The following is a 25,860-nucleotide window of genomic DNA, read 5'->3' as shown; positions in this document are numbered from 1 at the left end:
CCGGTGCTTGGGGGGTAAAATCGAGCCACCCTGTCTCAGGGGGTCATAAATTCTGAGACCTGGTCCTCCAGGTTGGGGGTTGTACTGTAGGCCAGCAACCTACATATGGAAAAACTTTATACGCTGCGAATCAAACACTTTTGCCTCGGAGACGGACGGATAACCAGGATAATCGACCTAGGCTACGAAATAAGGATATTCTATTAGGCACATGGAACGTTTTAAGCTGGTTTAGACCAGGAATAGCTACAAGAGCGATCGATCAATTGGAAAGGTACCGGATTGACATTACTGCCATTCAGGAGATTAGATGGCTAGGCACAGGCAGTGTACAAATGCAGAACTCTTTAGTGTTTTGGTCAGGGTCTGAAAATATACATGAATTCGGATGTGGTTTTGTTGTAAGCAAAAAATATCGAACGGCTATTATAGCATTTAAGCCGGTGAACAACAGAATATGCAAACTCAGAGTGAAAGGAAGGTGGCACAACGTAACTATGTTCTCAGTACATGCCCCGACGAATGAAGCAGAAGATGAAAAGAAAGACGAATTCTACGAGATGTTAGAACAGGAATATCGAGCAGCTCCCAGGAACGACATAAAAATCATAATGGGGGACCTCAACGCCCAGCTAGGAAAGGAAGACCATCTGAGATGTGTAGTGGGAAGACATAGTTTACACAACGTAACAAACGATAATGGGGACAGATTGGCAGACTTCGCAATAGCAATGAACATGTCGGTTAGGAGCACTCAATTCCAAAGAAAGAACATCCATAAAATAACATGGGTATCCAACGATGGAGTAACGCAAAACCAAATTGACCACGTCCTGATAGATGGTCGTTTTTCCAGTAATATTGAAGATGTCAGAAGCATGCGGGGGGCAGATAGTGACTCAGATCATTTCTTAGTAAGATCCAAATTGAAAGAGAAAATGTCCACCAAAAGATCAAGCACGAAAGAAACGAGGAAAAAATGGGACATAAACAAATTTACAAGACTTCAAAAGGTACAAGAATATAAAGAAGCAATTAGGAACAAAATGCAAATGCTACAAACTGAAACTACTGAAGAAAATGTTGAAGTCGAATGGCAACAATTAAAGACGATAGTAAGAGAAGCAGCTAGTGAAACTATAGGAACAACAACAGGGAGTCAGAAAAATGGATGGTACGACCAAGAATGTAAAAATATATTGGATGAGAAGACTAGAAAAAGAATGACTTTTTTGGAGAACCCCACGAATGAAAACAAGGAGATATTTAATATAGCACGTGCCAAAGCCAGAGGACTACTGAGAAAGAAGAAAAAGGAACATTTGGAGGAAAGAGTAAGAAGAATAGAGGAAAACAACACGAACAACCAAGTAAGAGAATTTTATAGAGGAATAAGAATCGGAAAAACAGGACAGACGATAAGAGAACTAAATTTTGTAGAAGATAGCACCGGAAGACTACTGACGTCGGAGGATGATATAATTCAAAGATGGGGGCAATATTTCTCTGAACTGCTTAATAGACAAGTAGATGGAAGTGACAAAGACACGCACTTCTATACTGCAGAATTGGAATTGGAACCGCCTACACTAGATGACGTTAAGAAGGCTATCAACAAATTAAAGAACTACAAATCCCCAGGGGAAGACGAAATTAATGCAGAACTCGTAAAGAACGGAGGAAATGAACTACACCAAATGATACACCAGATCATATCAACTATATGGAAACGCGAAAAGATGCCAGATGAGTGGAACAGTAGCATAATAATACCAATCCATAAAAAGGGAAAGAAAGCGGACTGTCGTAACCATAGAGGAATATCATTGGTAAATACCACCTATAAGATAGTGACATTGATCCTTGTGCAGAAACTAACACCATATGCCGAGGAAATATTAGGAGATTACCAATGTGGATTCCGACCGGGGAGGTCTACGACGGATCAAATCTTTATAGTCCGCCAGATTATGGAGAAATGCTGGGAATTCAATAAAGACATACACCAAATATTCTTGGATTTCCAGCAGGCCTACGACTCAGTCAACCGGGATCAGCTATGGTATGCAATGAGGGAATTGGGAATCCCATTAAAATTAATAAGTTTAACTAGAATGTGCGTAGGGGGCTCCAAAGCAAAAGTACGAATTGGTGAGACTACGTCAGAAATATTTGAAATACATACAGGCCTGCGACAGGGAGACCCTCTATCCCCTTTGCTTTTTAACCTGGCTCTGGACTGGGCCATGAAGAAAATCTCTCCCCAAATAACACCGGGTTTCGCAACGGATGGTACGAAACTTATGTTAGCCTTTGCCGATGACATAGATGCTGTGGCACATAATACTATAGATGTTAGAGAAATATTCTCCTCTTTTGAAAATCATGCTCAAAGAATGGGATTAAGGATCAACGAAGCTAAAACTAAATATATGATAACGTCTAAGAACCCCAGGCAAAGAATACGGCAAAATATTACAATAGATAACTACAATTTTGAAGTCGTAAAAGAGTTCAAATACCTAGGAGCGACAATAACAGATGACAACAGGAACGAAAAAGAGGTAGCCGCACGTATTGCATCGGCAAATAGGGCTTTCTATGCGCTATCAGGATTCCTTAGATCCAAAATACTTACAAGAGGAACTAAGATAAAAATATATAAGACCATAATACGCCCTGTTTTATCATACGGTAGCGAAACGTGGGTCCTAAACAAAAGAGAAACCGACAAGCTTCTGGTCTTCGAAAGAAAAATACTACGAGCGATTTTTGGATCAACCAGGGATATTGTAACAGGAGAATGGAGACGTCGAAATAATAATGAACTTGAACAACTATATGGTGTGGAAAACATAGTAAGATGTATTAAATCTGGTCGACTGAGATGGGCAGGGCATGTTGTTAGGAGCAATGATCAGAGACTCTTAAATATCATATACTGTGAAAGGCCAGAAGGAAAGCGATCTGTTGGCCGACCTAGAAGGAGGTGGAAAGACGCAGTTACGGAGGACGCGAGGAAAATGGGTATAACCCTTTGGGAATTGGAAGCTCAGGATAGACAGAGCTGGAGGACAATAGTGTATGCGGCCAAGACTCACCCAGAGTTGTAGTGCCAAAAAGAAGAAGAAGAAGAAGACGTGAAAAAAAGTTATAAGAATATTCTGCTTCCGGACCTGATGGAATTTCCAGTAAAATCATAAGAGCGGTGCCGTTCTGCTTGCAGAGTCTATTTATATTATTTTGAGAAAATCTATTTTTGAAAATCAATGTAACACCGTTGTGATCGACTACCATATTATACCTACATCGCAGCATGGCTTTGTTCCAGGCAGATCGGTCATATCAAATGGATTGACATGCTTGAATCACTGGACATTATCTCTTGACTCAGGTGATCTGGTGGATATTATTTACCTCGACTTCAGCAAAGCTTTCGACAAAGTGCCACATCGACGGTGGTTATTCAGACTTGGAAAGGTTGGAGTGGGGGGTAAACTGCTAGAGTGGATAGAGATGGTGTTTTTAAGTCGCCGGTGCTGGGACCAGTGCTATTCTTAGTGTATTATGTGAACGCTTATGCTGATAACACTAAACTATTTGAAAATGCTTCAACACTTACGGACGTATTGCGACTTGAATTCTATTTCCAAGTGGTGTTCAACTTGGCTATTGCCGCTGAATGCTCAAAGGTGCTCTGTGCTGCATTTGGCAAGAACAATCCCGGTTTGCACTATTATATCAATGCAAACGTTATGTCATGTGTCAGTTCTCAAATGGACCTAATGACAGTAACTAATGATCTTGCGTGGTCTGTAAATGTATCAAATATTGCAAAGAAAGCAAACTGCGCGTTATTTTTGTTGACTTTTTACTACTGTGATATTCTGGAGTGCAACTAGCCGCTGCGCGCTGGCCACTTCAACTTAGACATACACCTTACGATGACGGTCTCAAAATACTTAGTCAGCCATCATTAAGTCAGCGTCGGCTGCCAGGGGATCTCATTCGAGTGTATAGGTTTGCGCATGACCAATTTCCATTTGACGTGTCCTTTGTTGTCTTAAGCAATGCTGAACGCCTACGTGGTCATCCATTTAAAATAAGAAAGGAATCATTCAGGAGTTCACATCGCCTGTATTTTCTGAGTAACAGGTATTTCAATTATTGGAACAGTTTACCCCCAGATGTTGTGTGTGCGCCGAACTTGTCTGGATTTAAACGTCGCTTGAACAGTGCGTTGTTTCACAGCAGTAACTAAATGTTTATTATTTATGTGTGTTGTGTTACTAACTATCAATATGCATAACAGGTTTTCCTCTGCACTTTATTCTTTGTAATAATAATAATAAGAATGTTGCCAAAGCACCTTTACACTTGCAATCAGTGGCGGCTCTGAGATTAGAAAAGAGTTACAATAGATACAACACGATGGGTATCAGAAACAACAAAATAAAATAAATACTTATTTACACGAGGTGTGTTCAAAAAGTAATTTGACTTTTAAGTTTTATCAAAAAGTATTTATTTATTTATCAACATTAATGTTGTCACCGTCAAAATAAACCACCCCCCCTCCCCAGATATAATATCCTTCTGCCAATGTTTTTTCCAATCCTCGAAGCACTTCTGGTAGGCATTTTCTGGTACGTCCTTGAGTTATTTCAGAGATTTTTTTCTTCACCTCCTAAATCGTTCCAAACCTCCTTCCTTTCATGGATTTTTATGAATTTTGAGAACAGGAAAAAGTCGCAGGGGGTCATATCCGGTGAATATGGTTTCTGAAACATGATTATGGTTTTGTTTTTTGTCAAAAAGTTAGACACAAGCAACGAGGTGTATTGTTGGGACGCAAAATTCATGAATTGTTTTCTTTGTATTGCAACACGCAAACGGCTCATAACTTGAAGGTAATACTCTTTATTGCTCGTACGACCTTGTGGTAAGAACTCTTGATGTACTACGCTACTATAATCAAAGTAGACAGTAAGCAAAACCTTGACATTTGGTCGAACATGACATGCTTTTTTTGGTGATTCTGGGTTTTTCTAATGTTACCATTTAGCTAGTGGCGGCAGTTATGACCTTTTTAAGCATATCAGGATCATAATTGACGTTGTTCTTCAGTTATCGGACCCATACTCCCAATACTACAATGATTTTAGTTTCTGGTCGGATTTGTGTACTTTGCAACATTCCATTTAACCGCTATGTTGCATATTCCCCTTTCGAATACGGTTCTTCATTTCAGCTTCGCTAGTGCCAATTTTGGTTATATTTATCTCAAAGTACTCGTAGAAATCGACACAGTCAATGCTCCCCTGTTTTCCAACCAAATCTATGTTCTCGCCTTTCTTTTTTCCTTATTGATTGATAGACTCCATGCGTTGTACACCTCAGTTTCTTGTTCATATAGTTTATATCATCCTTATCATTAGCATCAGAAATTCCCATTATTTTAGCGTAGAGAGCAACGTCGGATATCGGAAATTCATCTGATAATTTCGTTCTCAATGTGATGCTGTCAATCATCAGGTTATACGTAGATGTTACACTATTTGTCAAAGTTTCCAGATTTCGGGATATTCTTTCTCTACCATTTGTTTTGAACAGAATAAGTTATCATCTGTTATAATTTGAGGGTTCATCTGGGTCGCAGATTTGATGTTCTATTCATTCTTTGATGATTTGGAAGAGATTTTGTTACACTAAGTCCTCTATACTTTGGGCATATTTATTTATCTGACTTATTTCAATAGATTTTAGAATTATCGTACTAAATGACTGTTCCTGTTAATCAACAATTTGGCTTCCATTAATATTCCCTTATACGTATTTCGCTTTCAATTGAAATTGATAAACCAACAAATCTGTCTTGTGATATCGTTGATCTCAAATAAGTTATAAATAAGTTTTGAATCAATTGCAGCTTTCGCTAGTAGCTGCGGCAACAGAAAATGTAAAAAATATTATAAAAGCAAAATATGTATTATTATCAAATATGAATTGAAAAATATTTAAGAATCTCCTTCCCGGCAAATATGTGTCCCAAAAAATGTTAATCTCATCAAACAATTCTACTCCAAAAATCTTCATTTCCTCCTTAGTATAAGCAAATATCTATCTAATAATGTATCAAGCAAGCAGTTGAATATATAGTATAAATGCATTACATAATGATCACCATGAAAAGATCCGCAGTGAATGCAATGTTTTTCGAATGGCAGACTCATAAATGGTCATAAATTGTACTTCAAGGCAGTATAACGAGATTACACGGTCAGCTGCCGACAAAAATAGAATCGTCATATCGCACTATCCTACTATATTGCAATTTGCAGGATCGACTACAAGTCTGCAACTATTTTAATGGTCGTTCAAATATTACATAAATTTACACGTAGAGCTGGTCCTGCTGGGAATTTAATGATGTAAATGATATGATAAAATTCATAATAAAAAACGTGTTCTCTCTAAACGCTTCTAGACTTTCAGAGACATTCGATTCATTTTTCAAAGAAACTTCCACAGGCTACTGTGATATTTTTTACAAAACTTCTGGATTCCTCCTGCGTCGGTTTTTGCTTAGTTGAACTTGCTGACGTTTCGCCAATCATCCTATTTCTTCAGAGCTTGACTGAAACTAACAATCTTAACCGCGACTCGTCCCTCATTTAGCTCCACCCCCTCAAACAATAAACAAGCAAGTACAGAGTTAAATGCGAGCCAGTTTCAGTCAAGTTCTGAAGAAGCCAACAGGATGATTGTCGAAACGTCAGCAAGTTCGACTCAGCAAAAACTGACGCAGGAGTAATCCAGAAGTTTTGTAAAAATATCCAATTCAATTTATCATGGTGCCAAAACCCCAATACTACTTCAGAATCTTCTATGCTTGCTAAAACATATTTAACATTCAAACGTCTCTCTAGGCGAGTTTATACATAATTTTATTAATCCTTGGCATTATAAAAAAATTGTGTATGTGAATGAATGAATGAATATTGTCATCAGTAATTCAAAAGACAAAATTTCAAAGTGAAATATAAAATATGTTTTCCAAATCTATACTGATAGGTTCGAACTCAGCAATAATAAAAAAATGTTTCTATTTGTGAAAAACCTTTTTTTTTATTTAATGTATACTGAATTTATGACGGATCAAGGAAAAGTATTTCACTTAGTCTAAATGGGATTAACATAAATCATGTTTATTTTTGTTTAGTATTGTGGCCATGGGCGTGACTTGCGCTACACTTAAATACGCAGGTTTACAATAATTATTATTACATACGCAATTAATTTTTATCACATAGTCATTATTATTATTATTATTTTTATTATTATTATTATTATTATTATTATTAAAATACAATATTTTGAAGACTAGTAGTTTAATTAGTACAAACACAGAACTAGATTCTTTATAAGGAATATTTTGAAAAAACTACCTTTCCAAAAATGTGATATATTTGATACGTTTTTTGTGTTATATTCGAAAGACAGGGTGTCCCAAAGAAAATTTTGTAATCCAAAAAACAGAAGCGTGGATGAATAAAAATGATGAACAATCTAACTAATACCGTTCCTCGGCTTTTCTATGTGAGCAATATTAATAGGAATCTTGTATCATAAGCTACAATTAATTGAAATTAAGTCAAATCGAAATGGTTTATTTGTCATAAAGAATATAATAAAAGTATAAGAAAGTATGTTAGACAAAAAGGACCTTTTAGCGACATGAAGCATCAGAAAACCCATGCAAATGACCCTATCTTTCACTTTACTTTAATTTTAAATGGAATAGAGAAAAACTCTTTTTAATCCGACCATGCCTCTGTTCTCCTAACAACATTTGCTTACTATATTTTTTAAATGAAATTAGGCATCCAAGAGTTGGGCTGGTATACTTCCACCAAAATTATAGTGCTTTTATAACTGATCAAGCGGGATATAAGTACGTTTTCAATCTTTTTCGCCTAGCAATTATTGAAACAAGTACATAAAAAAATTAGTCCATAGTAACAATTCATTATGTTCTATTTCATTACATGTCTACATAGTATCATTATTAATATGCAAAATATTAAAGTATGTCACTTAAAAAAATGTCACTATCTAGTTTAATAATCTACTACGCCGCTTCTTGCAAAATATTTTCTTCTTTTATTACTCGTTTTTCGTAGTTAAGACCGAATTACGTTTACGTTTATGGTATTATCACTAAATCACTAAATGTTGGTGCAGTGTGATTTCTTCGTATATGCGCTTTCAACTCAGACCAAATCAAGAAGAATTATAATGCATTTTACTTCCCCTTCTGAATTTCTTGTAAAATTTTTTGTTTAGCATTCGAGGACAAATGGATCCGTTTTTTATTTGCTGAGGTAGTTCGTCTTCTAAATTGTCATTTGATTCGACTACCATCTCCACTTCGTCTTCAAAATCTTGCTTTGTTTTCCATGTCTTCTTCTAACAGGAGACCATCTGCTTCATTCTACGGTCACAAGAAAAAATACAAGATATAAATACCATAAGAAGAATGTTGTTAATCGACAGACACACATAACAAAAATAATTATTTTCAAACTTACCTGTAAGATAAATAAAGTACATGTACTTACCCTTACGATATGATACGAACATATTGCAATTTAGATTAAACTCTTAAGAACTGCTGATGTTAAAATCAGCGCTTCTACTTATTCGAAAATACCCGGAAGAATTAATGCTCCATAAAACAGAACTGCCCATTTACGTTTCAAATAAAAATCTCAAGTTTTTACAAATATTCGTTACGGTCCATCCCAGGCAAGACCTACTTAACGCAGAATAAACATCTGTTGGGATGGTTTTACCACGGTCCTGTGAGGGTCTGCGGTTAAGGCACTGTAAAATACTTAAAACGTCAAAGCAATAAATGCACTATGTTTTTGGTCGTGTTATAATTCTGCCACTCTTTTTTGGTACGGGTTCGACTATACCCGGTGTTTCGAATCGCGACATTATTTCGAAGTCAGTTTTTTAGGCCACCAATTATCATTAACGTTTAATGATAACCGGCTCGGGAAGAAAAAACGAAAATTTCCGATTAAAGAAAATCGCAAGGAATGCAAAACCGCCGCAAACAAATGACTGTTTATAATCTCACGAATATAACATTTAATTACGGCAAAACGGACTTGTCAGTATGGGGAAAAATGCGCTGAATATGTGTAATTATTTTAATTCGTAATAACGATATAATTATTATTTATGGGCGAACCCGAGTTAAATATTCTTTACAAAGCGTGATTAAGCTGATATATTATAAGCTGCTCGAGTGGCTTTTGTGTGCGATAGCACCGAATCTTTCCTGCCTGCAGTTGATATTTCAATTTTGGCTGAATAATCCGCTCCCAATCGCTATGATAGCGTTGTTTTTGCCGATTTGACTGACAATTTCGTCATATCTTTGTTATTGTCAGGCTAAATAAAATATCGCTTCTCATTTACAATGACAATTCAGTGGGAGGTCTGGCGGAAAAAATATTTTTCTACTCCCGTCTGTAAAACACCTAATTACTTAATTGGGAAACATCACTTTACCACGTCAGTTTCGTTTCCCATGAATCCGAGCCACTTCGGACATTTCCGGGATTGTACCACACAGCTTTGCGAGCAATCGGATGTTTTGACTTTTTTGACTTTTGTCAATTCTGACGGTCATGTCAGTGAATGTAGTAGTATGCAACACGTTCGGTAAACTTTTTAACTCACTCGTTTATTAAACGCTCGCTCCGCTCGTGTCAAATAAACTCGTGAGTTAAATGCCGTTCACCGCACTTGTTGCATAATATACTATTACTATAGTCGCTCTTACAGGTAGAATGAGCTGGTCAAAGGCCACGTTTGTTTAGGTTTAGCAGCGCCACCAACGGAATGTAACTTCGCCAATGACGATAGCGCGTCTAGCTTGTACTACGTTTTACCAAATGCCGTGGCGACGTTGCCCGATTTACGGCGTTAAGTTCCAAGTCAAAAGTAATTTCAATTCTCATGCAAGGTAAAGATTTGGCAACTACGACGCTGGCCACATTAAGAATTGCCTTTTTTTACCCAAAAAAAAAACGCTGGGTTCGTTAGCGACCGGCCATTTGTGCTCCGCAATTCGTTGAGAGTCCGAGTAAGTTTCAATTTGTTACTCATTTGATGAAATTTTACGAACTTTTTATTTTTATTCTGCAGCTTTGTTTAAAAATTCTCAAGCAAAAAACCTGGATGATTCCTTCACAATTCTTTACGAGACTTTTTTTGTATTATATGTTGACGTTTCTTATTGAGAATTTGACTTTTTTATTTTTCTTGTCAATTTATGGAAAACTGTTAATTAGGGAAAAACGAAATATATTTAACGTATTCCATTTTATTTTTAAATTAATTTTTATAGTCGGGTGTACCTCGCGTCAACTGGGAATTCAAAGACATGAAAAATAACTTCGTTCGTTTCACTTGTTAAATTAATAGTTGTTAATTTAAGAAGTGTGTTTTTATTTTAAATTTATTAGTAGGACGCCTTACCCATTGGCGGGATTTTATTCTAGTTAATCGTGAAATATTTACATATCGTTATAAATGAAGAGTTATAAACAATATTCTTCTTCGTCTGCACGACTGTCATCACATCCTGATATTATAATAATTAAATGATCTATCGTTCGATCGTTATCGCATATTTCATTTCAACTGATATTTATAGCTTGTAATCCTGTTTTGCATTTTCTTCAATGATAGTTTCCTGAATCATTCTAAGTAGGTAGCTATATATATATATATATATATATATATATATATATATATATATATATATATATAATTTCAAAAGTGGTACGAGAGATAACAGATTTTAAAACTTAAATAGAACTTATAAGAAACATTTAATTATTGTCAAAAGAAAGCTCCTTTCAATAAATTGTCCAGGGTACACGGTTTATGCGTTTCGATTGTTGGAGTGATTTTGGATAACAAATATGTGACCGATCAAAGAACGGGGTGTATCCAGATTTATAAAATATGTATTTTTTACCAAAAAAGTTGAGCCATTGGCTTTGTTTTGTGGATTTTCGGATGGAGGAACTAAGAATGTAAGTTTGCTTGGTCAGTTTACGAGTTAACAGAATAAAAAACGAACCCCAAAGTCACATTTATTCTGATGGGGTGACTACAGAATGAGCGAATACTTAAACCACTGAGAATGTTTGCAAGGTTCTAGTAGTTCTAGGTAGTACCACCCGGATTTGGGTGTATTTATGTCCATCACCACCATTGAAAACGATATGCCAAAGGTAGGATACAATCCTCCATTCTCCATTCCAGAATTTTCTGTGTTCTTTCTTCAGTTTTATCCTATCGAGTCTTTAGATGTCTAAATGCATGATGATGTTGATGTTCACTATCATGTTTTATCGCTCAGCTTCTTGATTAAATAAATGAAGTGACCAGTGTAGATTGTCCTCTGAATCAACGATAAGTACCGATGATATCCCCTTAACTGATTCCTTTATTTATGTTGAGTTCTTTCTTCAGGAACTGTCATACTCGTAAGTTAGTTCTACAGTGTTACTCACTTTCTTAATCTTTATTGTGAGATTACAGTATATTACAGTATATGAAAAAATGAAACGAGAATTTTAACAACAAAAAAGGTTAACGATGCAAATAAAAGAGTTAGAATTTTTTAAATTATTAATTGCATGGAGAAACCTACTAGTGCACTGCGCAGTTGCGAGCAAAGTTCGTTTGAGCTCTTGGTGGTTAATGGTTAAGGGTGATTTTAAGAGAAGTATTATTATTATTATTACATTAGCATTATAAACAAAGCTCAGGCGAAACAATTTAGCTGAAAGTTACGTAGATGGTGGTTATTTCTAGATCCTGTTATCGTCAAGCTCCATTTTGAATAGTAGAGTGACGAAGTAATTTACGGACAAATATCGCCAGATGGTTCTAGTGAATGTTTTCATTTCGGAACCGACAAATAGAGTTTATTTTTATGGGTACTTATGTTGTCTAAACCTGAAAATAAAGCTAAAACAAACATTCTTACGCTTTTGTAACCATTTCTTAGTACAGACGTCAAGGCAAGGGTTATACATTAGAGTGGTAGAATTAAAAAAAAAACAAAGCCAAGTTATTATTATTATTTAGGAAGCCAATTTTATATTATTTTAATTCATTTTTTGTCATTTAAGATTTGCCTTAGTTATATCCACAAAGCAAATAAGGGGTCGACTAATTTCCAATAATTATTACATTAAAATTTTCCTTTTTTTCCTAAAATTAATAATAAAATCATTTTTTAGAAAACTTCACACTATAAAGTTTCTTGGAACAATCGTAACACGCAAAAATATATGGGGTGTTTAAAATTTTTTTTATTGCCGCCCTATATAATTGTTTAAATATTTTGTCTTTCGATTTTAAGGAATTAAAAAAAATGTTTTTCTAAGTATAAGGATAATTATTCGAGATATAGTTTTTTGCCATTCATAATAATAATAATAATATTTATTTTCCCAAAGACAACTACAAAATTGTATAGGAATAGTCAAAATTCATAATATTTACTATATATAAAAAAACATTTTAAATTTTTAAGGTTTTAAACTTTTATCTCCTAGCACCAACGGCAGATTGTAAAAAATACGAACACCTAAATAATCAGGTGAGATACAATTTTCGTGTAATATGAAGACTACAGGGCCTAAAACTGAACCTTGAGGGACACCGGTTTCTATGCGTTGACTAGCTAGCTTTCCATTCTCTTACCATTATAAAACTTAAGGGATACAAGGAATACTGATCCAGTCTAGAGGCTTACCCCTTATCATCGTCCTCGATAAAAGAAATTGTCCTACGGAAGCGCTTTAGAAAAACTATTTGAAATTGTTATCAAACGATAGTTCTTTTTAGACGCCATGGGAATGTGCCACTTAGAAAAGAGATCCAAATCAATTATCGATATCTTCAATGCTAAAAAAAGTCTCCCATATGGTTTCAACTTCCCGAGATTTCTTGTATATGCGCAAGAAAACAATCACATTTCCGCCACGAGGAAGATATTTTCTTCCTCCCATACTTGGCCGTAATTGTTCCCGAAATTTGCACTTTTAGGTCGACAAAAGAAAACGAAAGACGAAAAAGCAAGATAATATTTTTCCGAGAACAAAACCTCCAAACAATCGGGAAGATTAAGAGTATTATTTCCCCGGTTTTGTTAAAACCGTGGCAAGGGGGAGGGGGTTCCCCCGCGAGGGACAACCGACGCGACAATAAGAACAACGCCTTTGTGTTTCAGCGCCTCCGGGAGGGTGCAAAAGACGCCCCCTCACCGCGTAATAATTATCCGCGTCTTTTTTTTTATCTATGTTTCCGAAAATATTTGGAATTCGGGGGGGGCACATGGCTGCCCGTAGCCCTCGGGGCGCCGCGAAGTTTCAAAAAAACCGCTTATTACAACGGTGCGACGGTTAAGGAGGCTTTCAATGGCGGCGGAGGGGCGGCGGCGCGCAATAATTTCGTTAAAAGGGGTTTTTGTTTGATCGAAAGGCCCGAGACGATTTTTTAGTTAATTTACCGTCTGCCGTGCGTGTTATAAATTATATAGCCCGGCTTAATTGTCTGCGAGGGGTTCGGAACATGTCGGATATACCGAAAATAATACAAAACACCCTAACGATAGCTCAAAGTAAATATTTTAAAGACGTCTTTTGCCGTACGTAAATTGGTCTGATAAACCTTATATTGTGGCCAAGTACCATTTATCTCTTAGCAACAGTTGTTGAACTTTTGAAAGTTGGCCTAAAAAGTTTCAATCTGATAAGTTTTTTTTATCAACATTTAAAGAATTAGTTAATGAATATCTCGGTTGATTTGTCCATTTTTAATGACCAGCAGTAATCTGCCATCATTGCAACGTTCCATCAACCTCAATATCTGCGTTCCATTTCTTTTATGGCTTGATGGACACCAAGATTTTCGGACAAGTAGTCCATTTGCGAGTGTATAAAGTGTAGTTTTATACTTATACTTATACTAACATAACTTCCACAATATCTTTGTAATTTCGATGTTTCTGTTTCCTAGGAAATCGTTTATAACATCAGTAAATGAAACCCAACCTTTTTAGATGCGACCATGGCACTCACAAAGTCTTGATTTTTGAGGACCTTCCTTTAACTTTGCATCTGCACGTAGGTATTGAAAACATGCTCCATATTTATTTTTAACATATAATTTAACTTACTGCTTCATCAGCTCCAATTTAGTATGCAATGGTGGTAAGAGAACTTTTCGTGGATCAATGAGACTATCGTGAAGAATATTTTTTTATCCTTTTTGTCCAGTTCCTTTGCACCCAACGTTGCTGTCTGTTTTCTCTGTCCCACCCACACAAAAAACAGGGGTACTTCGTATATCCTGACTGCTGACCTAGTAGAAGTCGAACAATTTTTAAGTCACCAATCCTTGTATTGGATTTTTTCAAGCAGTAGTTCCAGATTTTCGTAGCATTTTTTCATTTGCACAGAATAATCAACAAACAGGTACGGAAGCAAGAACATGCTAATTTATGCAAAATGTATGCCAGTGGCGTAGCAATTTGAAGTTTTAAGAATGTTGTGCAATATTCCTATTTTTAAAACAATAGAAACAAAAAACATTATTTTTCTATTAGTTTGGCCCCTATAACTTCAAAAATATGAAAAATATTATACCATAAAATCTTTGTTGTTCTGTCTGTGTTGTCCATTAAAGCTCGCTTTAGAAATATCTGTTAAACATAAGAATTATGTGGATGAGATGCACAACATCATTAAGTCATCAAATTTTTTTCATTTAAATGTTATTTATTTTAAAAATGATTTAATTGGTTCGCCTTGTAGAAAGATAAGTACTATAAAATACTTCGTCGGCCATTATTAAAAGTTTGTTTTCGTATTGGGTATTGCCATTTGTTTTAATTGAACTGCCGATTATGGGACATTGGATTGTTCCATTGCGCATGTTTTTTTTTTTTATTTCAAACTATTTCGACAGATTTCAACCAAGAAAAGTGACACTTTCTATTTTCATTTGTTCTAAACATAAACTGATGATTATAAAATTGGTTTAGTTTTTCATAAAGTATCTAAAAATTCACAAAATGCAGGGTGTTCGAATTAAAATTTTAATTTATTTTTATAAATAGTATTACAGTAGCCTGTAGAAGTTTCTTTGCAAATACTGTAATTAAAACAAAATAAAATAAAAGAATTTTTATCTCGTGCATGTTCCATTGAATAAGCTAAAATATATTTTTTATAAAATTGTCAAAATTGTCTTGTATCTCAATTTAATTAGTTGTTGTTTTAATGACAACATTACATTCTAAGTGATAACGTCATATCTATAAGACGATTAAATTTTTCATAATTTTGTTAAGCAGGTTCTTTGACGACAAGTAATGTAGGTACACTTTTGAGGAATATTTAGTTAATTCCGTATTGAAAGAGTTAGTGACCAAAGCCCTTTGTTAATATCGTATATTGTATCGGTAATGTAATCTAATTAACAAAAAAAATCAACATATTGATTTAACCCCATGCGTTCTTACGTTTACTGTTTTATAAAAATATTTAAAAGAAGAATATCTTCATTTCGGGGTTGTCACATACGCTGTCTCACTTTCCAGAACGCCGAGACAGTATCAACTCCGAACTGAGCCAGATCGAGGCCAACCGCGACCAAGTGAAATCCGAACCTCGGGAGGACACCGACGAACCGGGCTGCGAATCCTCCCAAATCCATCCCCACCTCTGTCCCTACTGCGAATACTCGAGCGACTCCGAAATGCGCATCCAAGCCCACGTGCTCGCGCAGCATTGCTCCGGTAGCGCGGGGAACGTCCAAGAAACGGTCATCCATTGCCCGTTGTGCCAAGATCTCTTCAAAGACCGTACCAGCCTCGAACGGCACGTGATGCAAATCCACTCGGTGAACAGCGAAGGCCTGCAGAGGCTGCTGATGCTCGTAGACCAGAGCCACTGGCTCAACCAAGCATCCAGGACGCCTACTCCCAACAATTCGGTGCCCAATCAGGTGTCACCCACGTCCGTATCTTCCAAAGACTCGAACAAGCTGGAGCGAAGCGCCGAAACGGAGGGCGAGCCCGATCTGCTGTCGCCATCTAGCGACGACAATGCGGAATCGGAATCCGAGCGTTGCGGCACGTGTTTCAAAACGTTTCGTAACATCGACGAGCTGTGTTTCCATCAGAACGAAACCGGTCACCTGGAGATCAAACAAACGCCGAGCGGACCGGGCTACGTGTGCTGGAAGAAAGGTTGCAACCAGTTTTTTCCAACCGCGCACACCCTGCAGATGCACTTCAAAGAGGTCCACGCGAAGAACTCGGTGTGCAACATGTCCGTCTCAGAGAAACACGTGTACAAGTACAGATGCAATCAGTGCTCGCTCGCGTTTAAGACCCTCGAGAAGTTGCAACTCCACTCGCAGTACCATCTGATCCGAGACGCGACCAAGTGCGTTTTGTGCGGGAGGAGCTTCAGGTCGCTAGTCGCGTTGCACAAGCACGTCGAGAGCGTCCACTCGGAGCTCACCGACGAAGAGCTGAACGCTTACAAGCAGAGCCTTATGAATAACCCCCTCCTGCTCGCCGGGTTACAAGGACAGATCCTCGACAGCTCGACGAACGATCTGCTGAAGAAGGAGTCGATGAGGGGCGACGAGAACGAGTGCGAGGACGCGAAAGATGCCACGCTGGACGACGGCAATCAAAACGACGGCGAGAACTCGGACGACAGTATCGTCTACAAGGACCAGCAGTTCTTGGAAGACTACCTGAACAGCCAAGCGATCGCCGAGGACAGTTACAACGATCCGAATCGAAAGTACAAGTGCCACCGTTGTCGGGTGGCATTCACGCGACAAAGCTACCTAACGGCGCACAACAAAACGCTCCTGCATCGCAAAGGCGAAAAACTGAGCTATCCGATGGAGAAATACCTCGACCCGAACCGCCCGTACAAGTGCGACGTGTGCAAGGAGAGTTTTACGCAGAAGAACATCCTGCTGGTGCATTATAACTCGGTGAGCCACCTGCACAAGCTAAAGCGCGCGATGCAGGAGCAGCAGAACAACAACAACAACCCGCCGATCTCGCCGGTCCAAGCTCAAAACTTGTCGCTGACGCCGAAGGGCGCGTGCGGCGACGAAGACGACAAGAAAAAGTACCGTTGCAACATCTGCAAAGTGGCGTATACGCAGGGTAGCACGCTCGACATCCACATGCGCAGCGTGCTCCACCAGACGCGCGCTAGCAAGCTCCAAGATTTGGCGATGGCCGGTCAGATTGACCTCACGAAACCGCTGATAGAACAACCGGAGGCCGTGCAGTCTCCGAAACAGTCGAGTCCCGCGCCAGGTAGTGGGGACAAACAACCCTCTCCCACCCCGCCGTCGCCCGGTCTCTCAGGTAGTCAAGGGATGACGGGGTGCTCGAAATGCGGCTCGCTATTCAATTCGCAAGATCAGTTGAGCGCGCACCAGCTCTACTGCATGTTCGCGGCCCCGATGGCCATATTTCAAAACGCGAGCGAACCGAACCAGGCGAAGAGTCCGCCTCCGATCGAAGACCAATCGAAACTGAACATGTCCAACAATAAAAAGGGTTCGCACATCTATAAACATTTGCTCGAGGGGTTCGGGTTCGACTTGGTGATGCAATACAACGAGAGCCACCAGAGGAGGCAGCGGCAGCAGCAACGCGAAGCCGAAGAAAAGGCCGCGGAAGCGGAGGCGGCGGCCGCGGTGGCGGCCAGCGCCGCGGAAGAGATCCCGGAGACGCCGGTACCAGCGGTATCCGAAGAACAAGCCGAACCGGCGAAAGACGCAACCGAAGAAGGCGGCGACGTCGCCAGTTTGCCCGAAGTAAGTAAATCGACCTGTCAGACGTGCAACAAAGAGTTCTCGAGTGTGTGGGTGCTCAAGTCTCACTGTGAGGAGGTGCACAAGGACCTGGTGCCGCTCGAATACTTAGAAAAGTATGCTCAACAGCTGAAAAACGAGATCGAAAAGAAAACCGTGGTCGTGACCGTGGCGACGTCGTCGACGAACAACACGCAACCGCGAGTGACTACCCCGACCGCCACGCAAAGTCCCGCCGCCGCGGAAAACGCGACCCCCGACAAGGAGGACGAGTCCAAGGACGTCCTCCACGCGAAACTTAACCTCCAAACGCCTCCGGAGGCGACCTCGACCGCGCCTTCGACGCCGACCTCTTCGACTACGCCGGCCAGCAGCACCGATTCGCTGCCGGCGAATATCCAGGCGATGCTCGCGCAGACCATGGCTCAGAATCCGATGGCGCTCGCTCAGCAAATGTCCGAGATGCAGGCCGCCTTCAACGTGATGCAGCTGCAGCAGCTCAACTTCAATCCGATGATGCAGATGATGGGAATGGGGTTGCCGCTGGGGCTGAACGCCCTGGCGGCGATGAACCTGCAGCCGCCACTGGTGCCGTTGATGATGCCGCCGCCGCCGTACGACCCGATGAGCCAGTTCGGGCCGCAGGATCAGCAGGCCATCTTGGCCAAACAACAGGCGGCCATGATGCAGCAGCAGGCGGTAAGTCTTTGATTCGGGTTTTCACGCGAAATGGCAATTGAAATGATCGTGGTTATGTAAAAAAATTGGATCGTACTGTATATATCTCAAAGGAACGGCTTGAAGTAAGGTTATGAAGTTTGGCATAGGTTGGTTGTCCGTAGTGACGGATATAAAAATAATACTTGCAACCTTGCCAGTTTTACAGTTTGTTTTGGTTAAAAGAAATCACAAAATTTTAATATTTTGACGAATCCAGGAGACTTATCAACGGAAATTAATTTATAAGCATTCAAATGAAAAATCAGTGGTCCGCCTGCGCATCTAGCGACCGCCGGCAAATTTTACCTAGAAGCCTAACAATACGGCAGAGAACAAAAGTTCCAATACATTGTCAAAAATTTTTGAAAACGTCGGAAAAATACACGCAGGTGTTCCGAAACGTAATTACTCCGGGGAATTGTTCGAATCCCTCTACCTGGACGATGCTCTCAACCTTCACAAACACCGACCAATTCATTTACCTACAAGACATTTTAATCCCGGAGCATAATTATAATCTTAATGTCGCTTGTAAATAAGGCTTGCGGCGGGTACAGTGAGAAGCGGCACTCGAGTCAGATCCGATAGATGCGACTTGCGCAAACAAACCAAAACCACCCGGACCTGTTCATCTTTATTCCATCTTTGCAATTTCCTCAAACTAAACTGACCAAAATTCTCCTATCGACGTTTGGCTCTTTTATTATCACTCAGTCGTTTAGTCGCTGATGAAGCGAAAAACGTTCCGGACCATCTTTTACAGGGGTCTGCAATTTTTCAAAACTAAACTACCCAAAACTACTCAATCCTTTTGATATTTTACTTCATTATTATTATTATTATTATTTTGTTCTTTAGTTACTGACTATATGGAAAATGTTCCACACAAAACTATCCAGTTCTGTTGATCTTTGGCTCTTTTATGATGATCTAGTTCATTAGTTACTGATGAAATAAAAATATTCCAATGTATCATTTACCTTCGTGTGCAGTTTCCCAAAACTAAACCACCCAAAACTACCCAATCATGTTGATATTTTGCTTCATCATTATTATTTAGTTTTTTAGTTACCTGCTGAATAAATGGAAAATGTTTCAAATAAAACTATCCAGTTCTGCTGATCTTTGGATCTTTCATTATTATCTAGTTCACTAGTTAGTGATTAAATAAATATGGTCCTCAATCTAATTATCACTTTGTCCGTTAGTTACTGATGAAATGGAAAAGGTTCCACTCTATCTTTTACATTCGTTTACGGTTTCCAAAAACTAAACCAACCAAAACTATCCACTCCTGTTCTACCTAAAATTATGAGCAAATGACCAAGCAACTGTTAATCTTTCTTTTTTATTATTATTATTAAATTTCATCCAGACTCAATAATTGCACTAAAGGATTCCTCAGACACTGGTGCTTATCGTTCGTTTTGTCCGTTTTAGGGCTACTGAATGAATAGCTGAAGTCAATAGCAAACTTCTCTTTTTATTTTATTGTTGAAAAAATAGCTAGGAACGACGATATAGGATTTTTTTTTCAATTCCTCTTCCTTTCTGTTCTTATAGGTGTAACGTCTCTACCCTCAATTCGTTTGTGTTACACAAACATCGAGTTTCTTGTAGTTTTCGTATTACCATACGTAAGAGTACTCTAGTAAACTGAGCGACAAGCGTGCGGGTGTAGGGTAACCTTTAACGTGACGACCGGTCTCGCGAACCCAAGTGAGATCGCGCGCGTATGCCGAGCTTTAGCGATGGAGATAATTATGGAATAATGCTAAAATTGTTTAAGTATTGCGTGTGTTTTCTTTTCGACGCTTAGTGATAATGTTGCGCGACTTGTTAACCACTTTGTTTGGCGAAGAAATTATCTTCTCGGGTCCCGTAGAAATCATTAGTGCTCTCGACTAATTAAGGACCAATGTTTGCCTCGTCCATAGACCTATTTGTTTTTTTCTTGGAATCCAGGTCGAGAGTGAACTGAAAGAAAATACAAAAAGGCGTCGGACAACATATTTTGAGCGCCGGATTCTGATCTGTTTTGACTTCTATTTGTCGACAAATATGACGCTTTTGTTAGAAAATCAATTTATGTTTTAATAGAAAAATTGGTGTAGGATAATATCGCTGCCATGTAACAAATGTAACAAATTGTTGTTATTTAACACTTCTTTGCCATACAATTCTCCTAATTAATATAAATAAATAAATTAGCAATAAACGAAAAGAGAAAAAAATATACAATAAATTAGGATAATTTGTATTCACATTGCTAAAAAGTTACCAAAATAGCTTCAAAATTGACTTCTTGTTGTGACCTCTGTAGTCTTTATTAAAGTACCATTAAATGGAGGGTATGCAAGTGAAAATGTGGTTGTGCCAAATTAACTTTATCGCTCTCTGAAATAAATGTTTAATATTCTATTAAAAGAAACATGTTTTGCTTCTTAATTAAAAACTCACAAAATTTTTCTTTTGATGTCCGTTATATGTCACGGTTTGAAGAAGTTGGACAATTTTTGGACTAAATAAATAAGTAATCTAGAATCAACCTGATACAAATTTACAAACATTATGGTATAAATATTATCCACTTATCGAAGTCTTTTACTTTCGAGTATTCTTGAGATGTATTTGTCACCATCGGCCAGCGTCACCACATTTTGACTTCTTCAATTTTCTGTTATAAAACTGCAAAATCAAATTTGCCTATTCAAAAATGAAAGACTATGTTTTAACTAAAACGACCAGCTGGTGAGTAATAGTTGCTTAATAGTATATTACGTGACAATGTTGGTAAACGCCATTTTAGTCACCAGATTCATTTAAAATATTATTGGCTGAAGAAGTTTATCCACTTTTTGTAGGACTCCTGGGAAAGAGAGTCTGTTATAGTATGTTTCTTCATGCAAGAGCGTAATAAAATGTACATGGTGGACAACTTAAAGTGAAGTTCAGATTAATTGCTTGGTTACTAGTTTTCGGTATTTCAGTTTTTAAGACACTCTCGAATCGGTCCGAAATTAGCGTCACACTAATTTTCATAACGTGACAGTGGCGTGACTACAGGTAGTTTATTAAAATAATTAATACATTAATAATTATACGTGAATGCAATTATACAGCTAGGCAGATAATTTAGATATTAATTTTTCTTAGATTATTATAATTTATCTACCTCCACTAACAAGCGGGATATAAGTATGTTTTCAACCTTTTTCACCCAGCAATTCTTTAAACAGGTATAGAAAAAAATTAGTAGAAAATAACAAATTAATAAAATTTTATTAATATACAAAATATTGAATATAATAATAATAAGGTATCAGTCACTTAAAAAATCGTCACTATCGCTACTATCGTCACCTAGTTCGATGATCAACTCCGCCAATAATCGTTCTCGATAAATATTTTCTTTTATTACCCCTTTTTCATAGTTAGACCAGCTTTGTACTGATATTTTAGCTACCTCTTGCCGAATTATGTTTATGGTACAATCACTAAATTTTGGTGCAGTGTTATTTCTTCTTCTATGAGCTTTCAACTCGGACCAAATCATCTCAATCGGGTTAAATATACGGGGGTAATCTCAAAATTTCATGTCTGTTTTGTTGTGCTATTGTATCGATTTTGTAGTCTTTATTAAAATATTTTATTTTTACTAATTTCGTGTAGCTCTCTTCAAAATATAAATCTATACTCTTAAGAAAGACTGTTGTTGTTTACAAATGGAAGCACTATGTAGAAGATACAAAAATACAAGAAGAATAATCTTGTTAATCGACAGTCACACAAGACAAAAATGATTATTTTCAACCTTAGTTGTAAGATAAATAGAGTACAGGTACTTACCTTTACCTTTCATCTATCCAGTGAAAACAGCCTCGCAGGGTGAAAGCTTGAATGTCAAGTACCTAAATACGTGCTTACTGGAAGGATCACAGTCAACATCTCCGTAATATATACGAACATATTGCAATTTAGATTAAACTCTTGTGAACGATACATATCACCTGATGTTAAAATAAACGCTTCTACTTATTGTAATATGCCCCACAGCATCAATGCTTAATCAAATTTAAAGCGGTCCATTTACGTTTGAAATAAAAATTTCATGTTTCTGCAAATATTCGTTACGGTTCATCTCAGGCAAGACCTAACTAATGCAGAATGGGATGGGTTTTACCACGCTCCTGAGAAGGTCTGCGGTTAAGGTACTGTGAAATACTTAAAACGTCAAAGCAATAAATACACTATATTTTTGGTCGTATTATACTGCGTTTCTATTGTTCTACTGTGACGTTGGGCTGCATAACTATCAACTGTTGTCGGATCCGGCCCTGAAACGATAGCCGCTAGAAATGATCCGACCCACGTAGGAAATTAACGAGTCTCGAAGTATTTTCTCGTCGTTTACATTGTACCGAATACGAATTAAGATGTCGTTTTATTCCGGGAAAGACGTAATTTTTTTTTGGCTCGATCACAACCGTTATCCTCCGAGTTATTAATTATGTAGGTTCTCTATATATATACGCTATATAGAAAAACGGAAAATAATTAAGTGGCCGCCGCTGCGGTCCCCGTTATTAAAAATAAATGTGATGTAATTTGGTACAATTAAATTCGGAACAATAATAGCGACCCCGGGTCCTATAATTCCGAGAACTGTACCGAATTCGGAGCGGCTCGCGGACACGCACAAGCCGCCGTACCGTAAATAAATTATTAGGAGAATACGGTGTCGTTTCCTACCATTAAACATTCAAGTTTCTTGCGAAGCGATGATCCGACGGCGGCGGCGACGACGGGAATACTGTATTCTCCTCCCGCGCGTCGTCAGTGGGCCAGGTGGCGTCATCATCGAGCCGTGCTATACGCTGATAATTTTATAACTTCCTAAGTAAAATAATAATAAGGTTAATAAAAAAGAAAAAAAAAAGAATAATAAGAACCTGATACAAAGCAAAAAGGTGATTTTTTTTGTATCAGAGAAAAATTTTTTGTTTTTTTTTTGTTGCTTTTGAACAACCATGGATTAATTTTTCAAAGATTCAAGATATTCTTACAGACGGATCATATCGTCAACTTAAATAAATCTATCATTAAGGCTTCCTCTCTATCAGACTTCTTGAAAAAATCTGTCACCGCTCCTGACTCTAAAATTCCTTGTCTCTACGGACTCCTATTCCTGAAACATTCACCATTATTTTAGATATATTGAAATTCGAGAATCTGGAACTAAACCTCCTCACCTTAATTGAAAAAGGCTTGTCTGGAACATATTTTTCTTATAACGGTTAAAAATTTAAATATACGTCGGGAACAACCTATAGGTTCTCCACTATCACCGGTCATCGCGAATATATTTATGGAATCCTTTGAGAAGAAAGCTCTCGACACCTTCCATCTAAAACCAAAATTATGCAAACTCTACGTCGATGATATTTTTGTTATTTGGCCTCATGGTCAGGAATCCCTAGTAGATTTTCTTAGATATTTAAACTCTATACACTAAATAATAATCTTCCATTATTAGATACTCTTATCAATAGAAAGTCAGACCTTCCATTGGGTCATTGTGTTTACAGAAAACTTACGCACACAGACTGATACCTTAATGCATATTCACATCACCATCCGGCCCAAAAATCATCGGTTATCAACTCTCTTGTTTACAGAGCGGTAAAACTATCTAAACCCGAGTCATTGAACCCAGAATTAAAACATCTTACCTCTGCTCTTCTCTCTAATAATATCCACATTAAAGATATTAAGCGTTCCAACACAAAATACACTTCACCACAACCTTCCAATAGCAATGAAACCGAAAGCAATCGCACACTTGCCGCTGTTGTGCTTCCTTATACTCAAAACTTCACTGACTACATATCAAAAGTTCTAAAGAAATATAACGTCAAAACTAGATTTACTACTTGTCCAAGAATCTCTCATCTTCGATCCGTCAAAGACAAAATTCCATTTGAGATGCCAGAGTTTACAGCATTCCATGCATTTGCTGCAGAGAATACATTGGAGAGACCGGACGAAAAATATCAACTATTCTCAAAGAACATGAACTAGCCTTAAGACTAAGACAAATCAACTCATCAGCAGTTGCCGAACACAATCACGAGACCGGACATAGAATTTTATTCTACGAAACTAAAATTCGTGCATGTAATCGATTCTTTTACCAACGAGAGTCTATAGAAATATAGAAGCAACCTAACAATCTTAACCGCGACTCGGGTCTCTACCTGTCACCAATATGGCAATCAGTCATCCGAGACGATGTTTATGTCCCTCATTTAGCTCCGCTCTCTTCAAACAATGTAGAAGCAGGTACAGGGTAAAATGCGAGCCAGCTCTGAAGAAGCCAACAGGATGATTGGCGAAACGTTAGCTAGTTGCACTCAACAAAAACCGATGCAATCTTTATAAAATGTAACAATGGATTTAATTTAGGGTATTTCTGGAAAAGGCAGAAACAGATCATTTATTTTCTCGCTGTGGAATTTTTCACGAGACCCACCATTTTCTTCAAATAAGATTGCAGTTTGCTCGACTTTCTATGTGAAGGGACCGTTTAAAATTAAGAATGGCGTCTCAGTTAATTTTTCCACAAATAAACTTTACGTAATATTTTTTAAAACATTCGACTAACTTCACTAGGTTTGACTATTTTGACGCCGTCGCCATTTAATCTTCTTCCTGATTCACCAGCGCCATCTATCGCTCCTACAACTAAATTCCATCAAAGTACTCGCATTTTTATTATTGATAAAGTTTCGTATTATCTGCAAGCAGCGTACGTGTTTATGGGATGTGTAAGCGTATTTGAGTACGCGGTATATTTGTTAAATTTGCTAATTTAATTTCATTTCAGAATATATAAAAACCTGTGGTTAGAATCACCTTAATGATTTATATGTATACAAAACCGTTATTGCCTTTTAGAAATCAATCAGAAACATTTGCAAGTGTCAAAACGCTGATCTATATGTGGTCTACTCTGATCTTCGGGTATTGACGCCTTCGGAACCGCTATTCTTATCCGGCGTAGGTATGAACTTTTCAATTAGGCGTCCATTAAGCGGCAGATCATTGTTAATATTATTGTCTATCGATACCAGGAAATACCCGTCAGATCTTATTTGGAGGTGTTAACGATTTAGGTGA

At 37.9% G+C, this 25,860-nt stretch overlaps 1 protein-coding gene across 5 annotated transcripts in view; it reads left to right on the top strand.

Moving 5' to 3' along the window:
- Positions 1–25,860, top strand: part of LOC132707863 (zinc finger homeobox protein 4) — a 243,748-nt gene that overhangs the window by 140,055 nt on the left and 77,833 nt on the right. For 4 of the 5 annotated variants that reach the window (XM_060679845.1, XM_060679846.1, XM_060679848.1 and 1 more), the window contains one exon: positions 15,707–18,660. In XM_060679845.1, the coding sequence (XP_060535828.1) occupies positions 15,707–18,660 (2,954 nt within the window). The remainder of the gene's footprint in view (positions 1–15,706; positions 18,661–25,860) is intronic. The other variant, XM_060679847.1, reaches the window with a different exon arrangement.

The sequence above is a fragment of the Cylas formicarius genome, unplaced genomic scaffold (genome assembly GCF_029955315.1).
Source record: "Cylas formicarius isolate icCylForm1 unplaced genomic scaffold, icCylForm1.1 PGA_scaffold_9__14_contigs__length_23061073, whole genome shotgun sequence".
In the NCBI taxonomy this organism is placed as follows: domain Eukaryota; kingdom Metazoa; phylum Arthropoda; class Insecta; order Coleoptera; family Brentidae; genus Cylas; species Cylas formicarius.
This window is presented reverse-complemented; position numbering and strand designations above follow the sequence as displayed.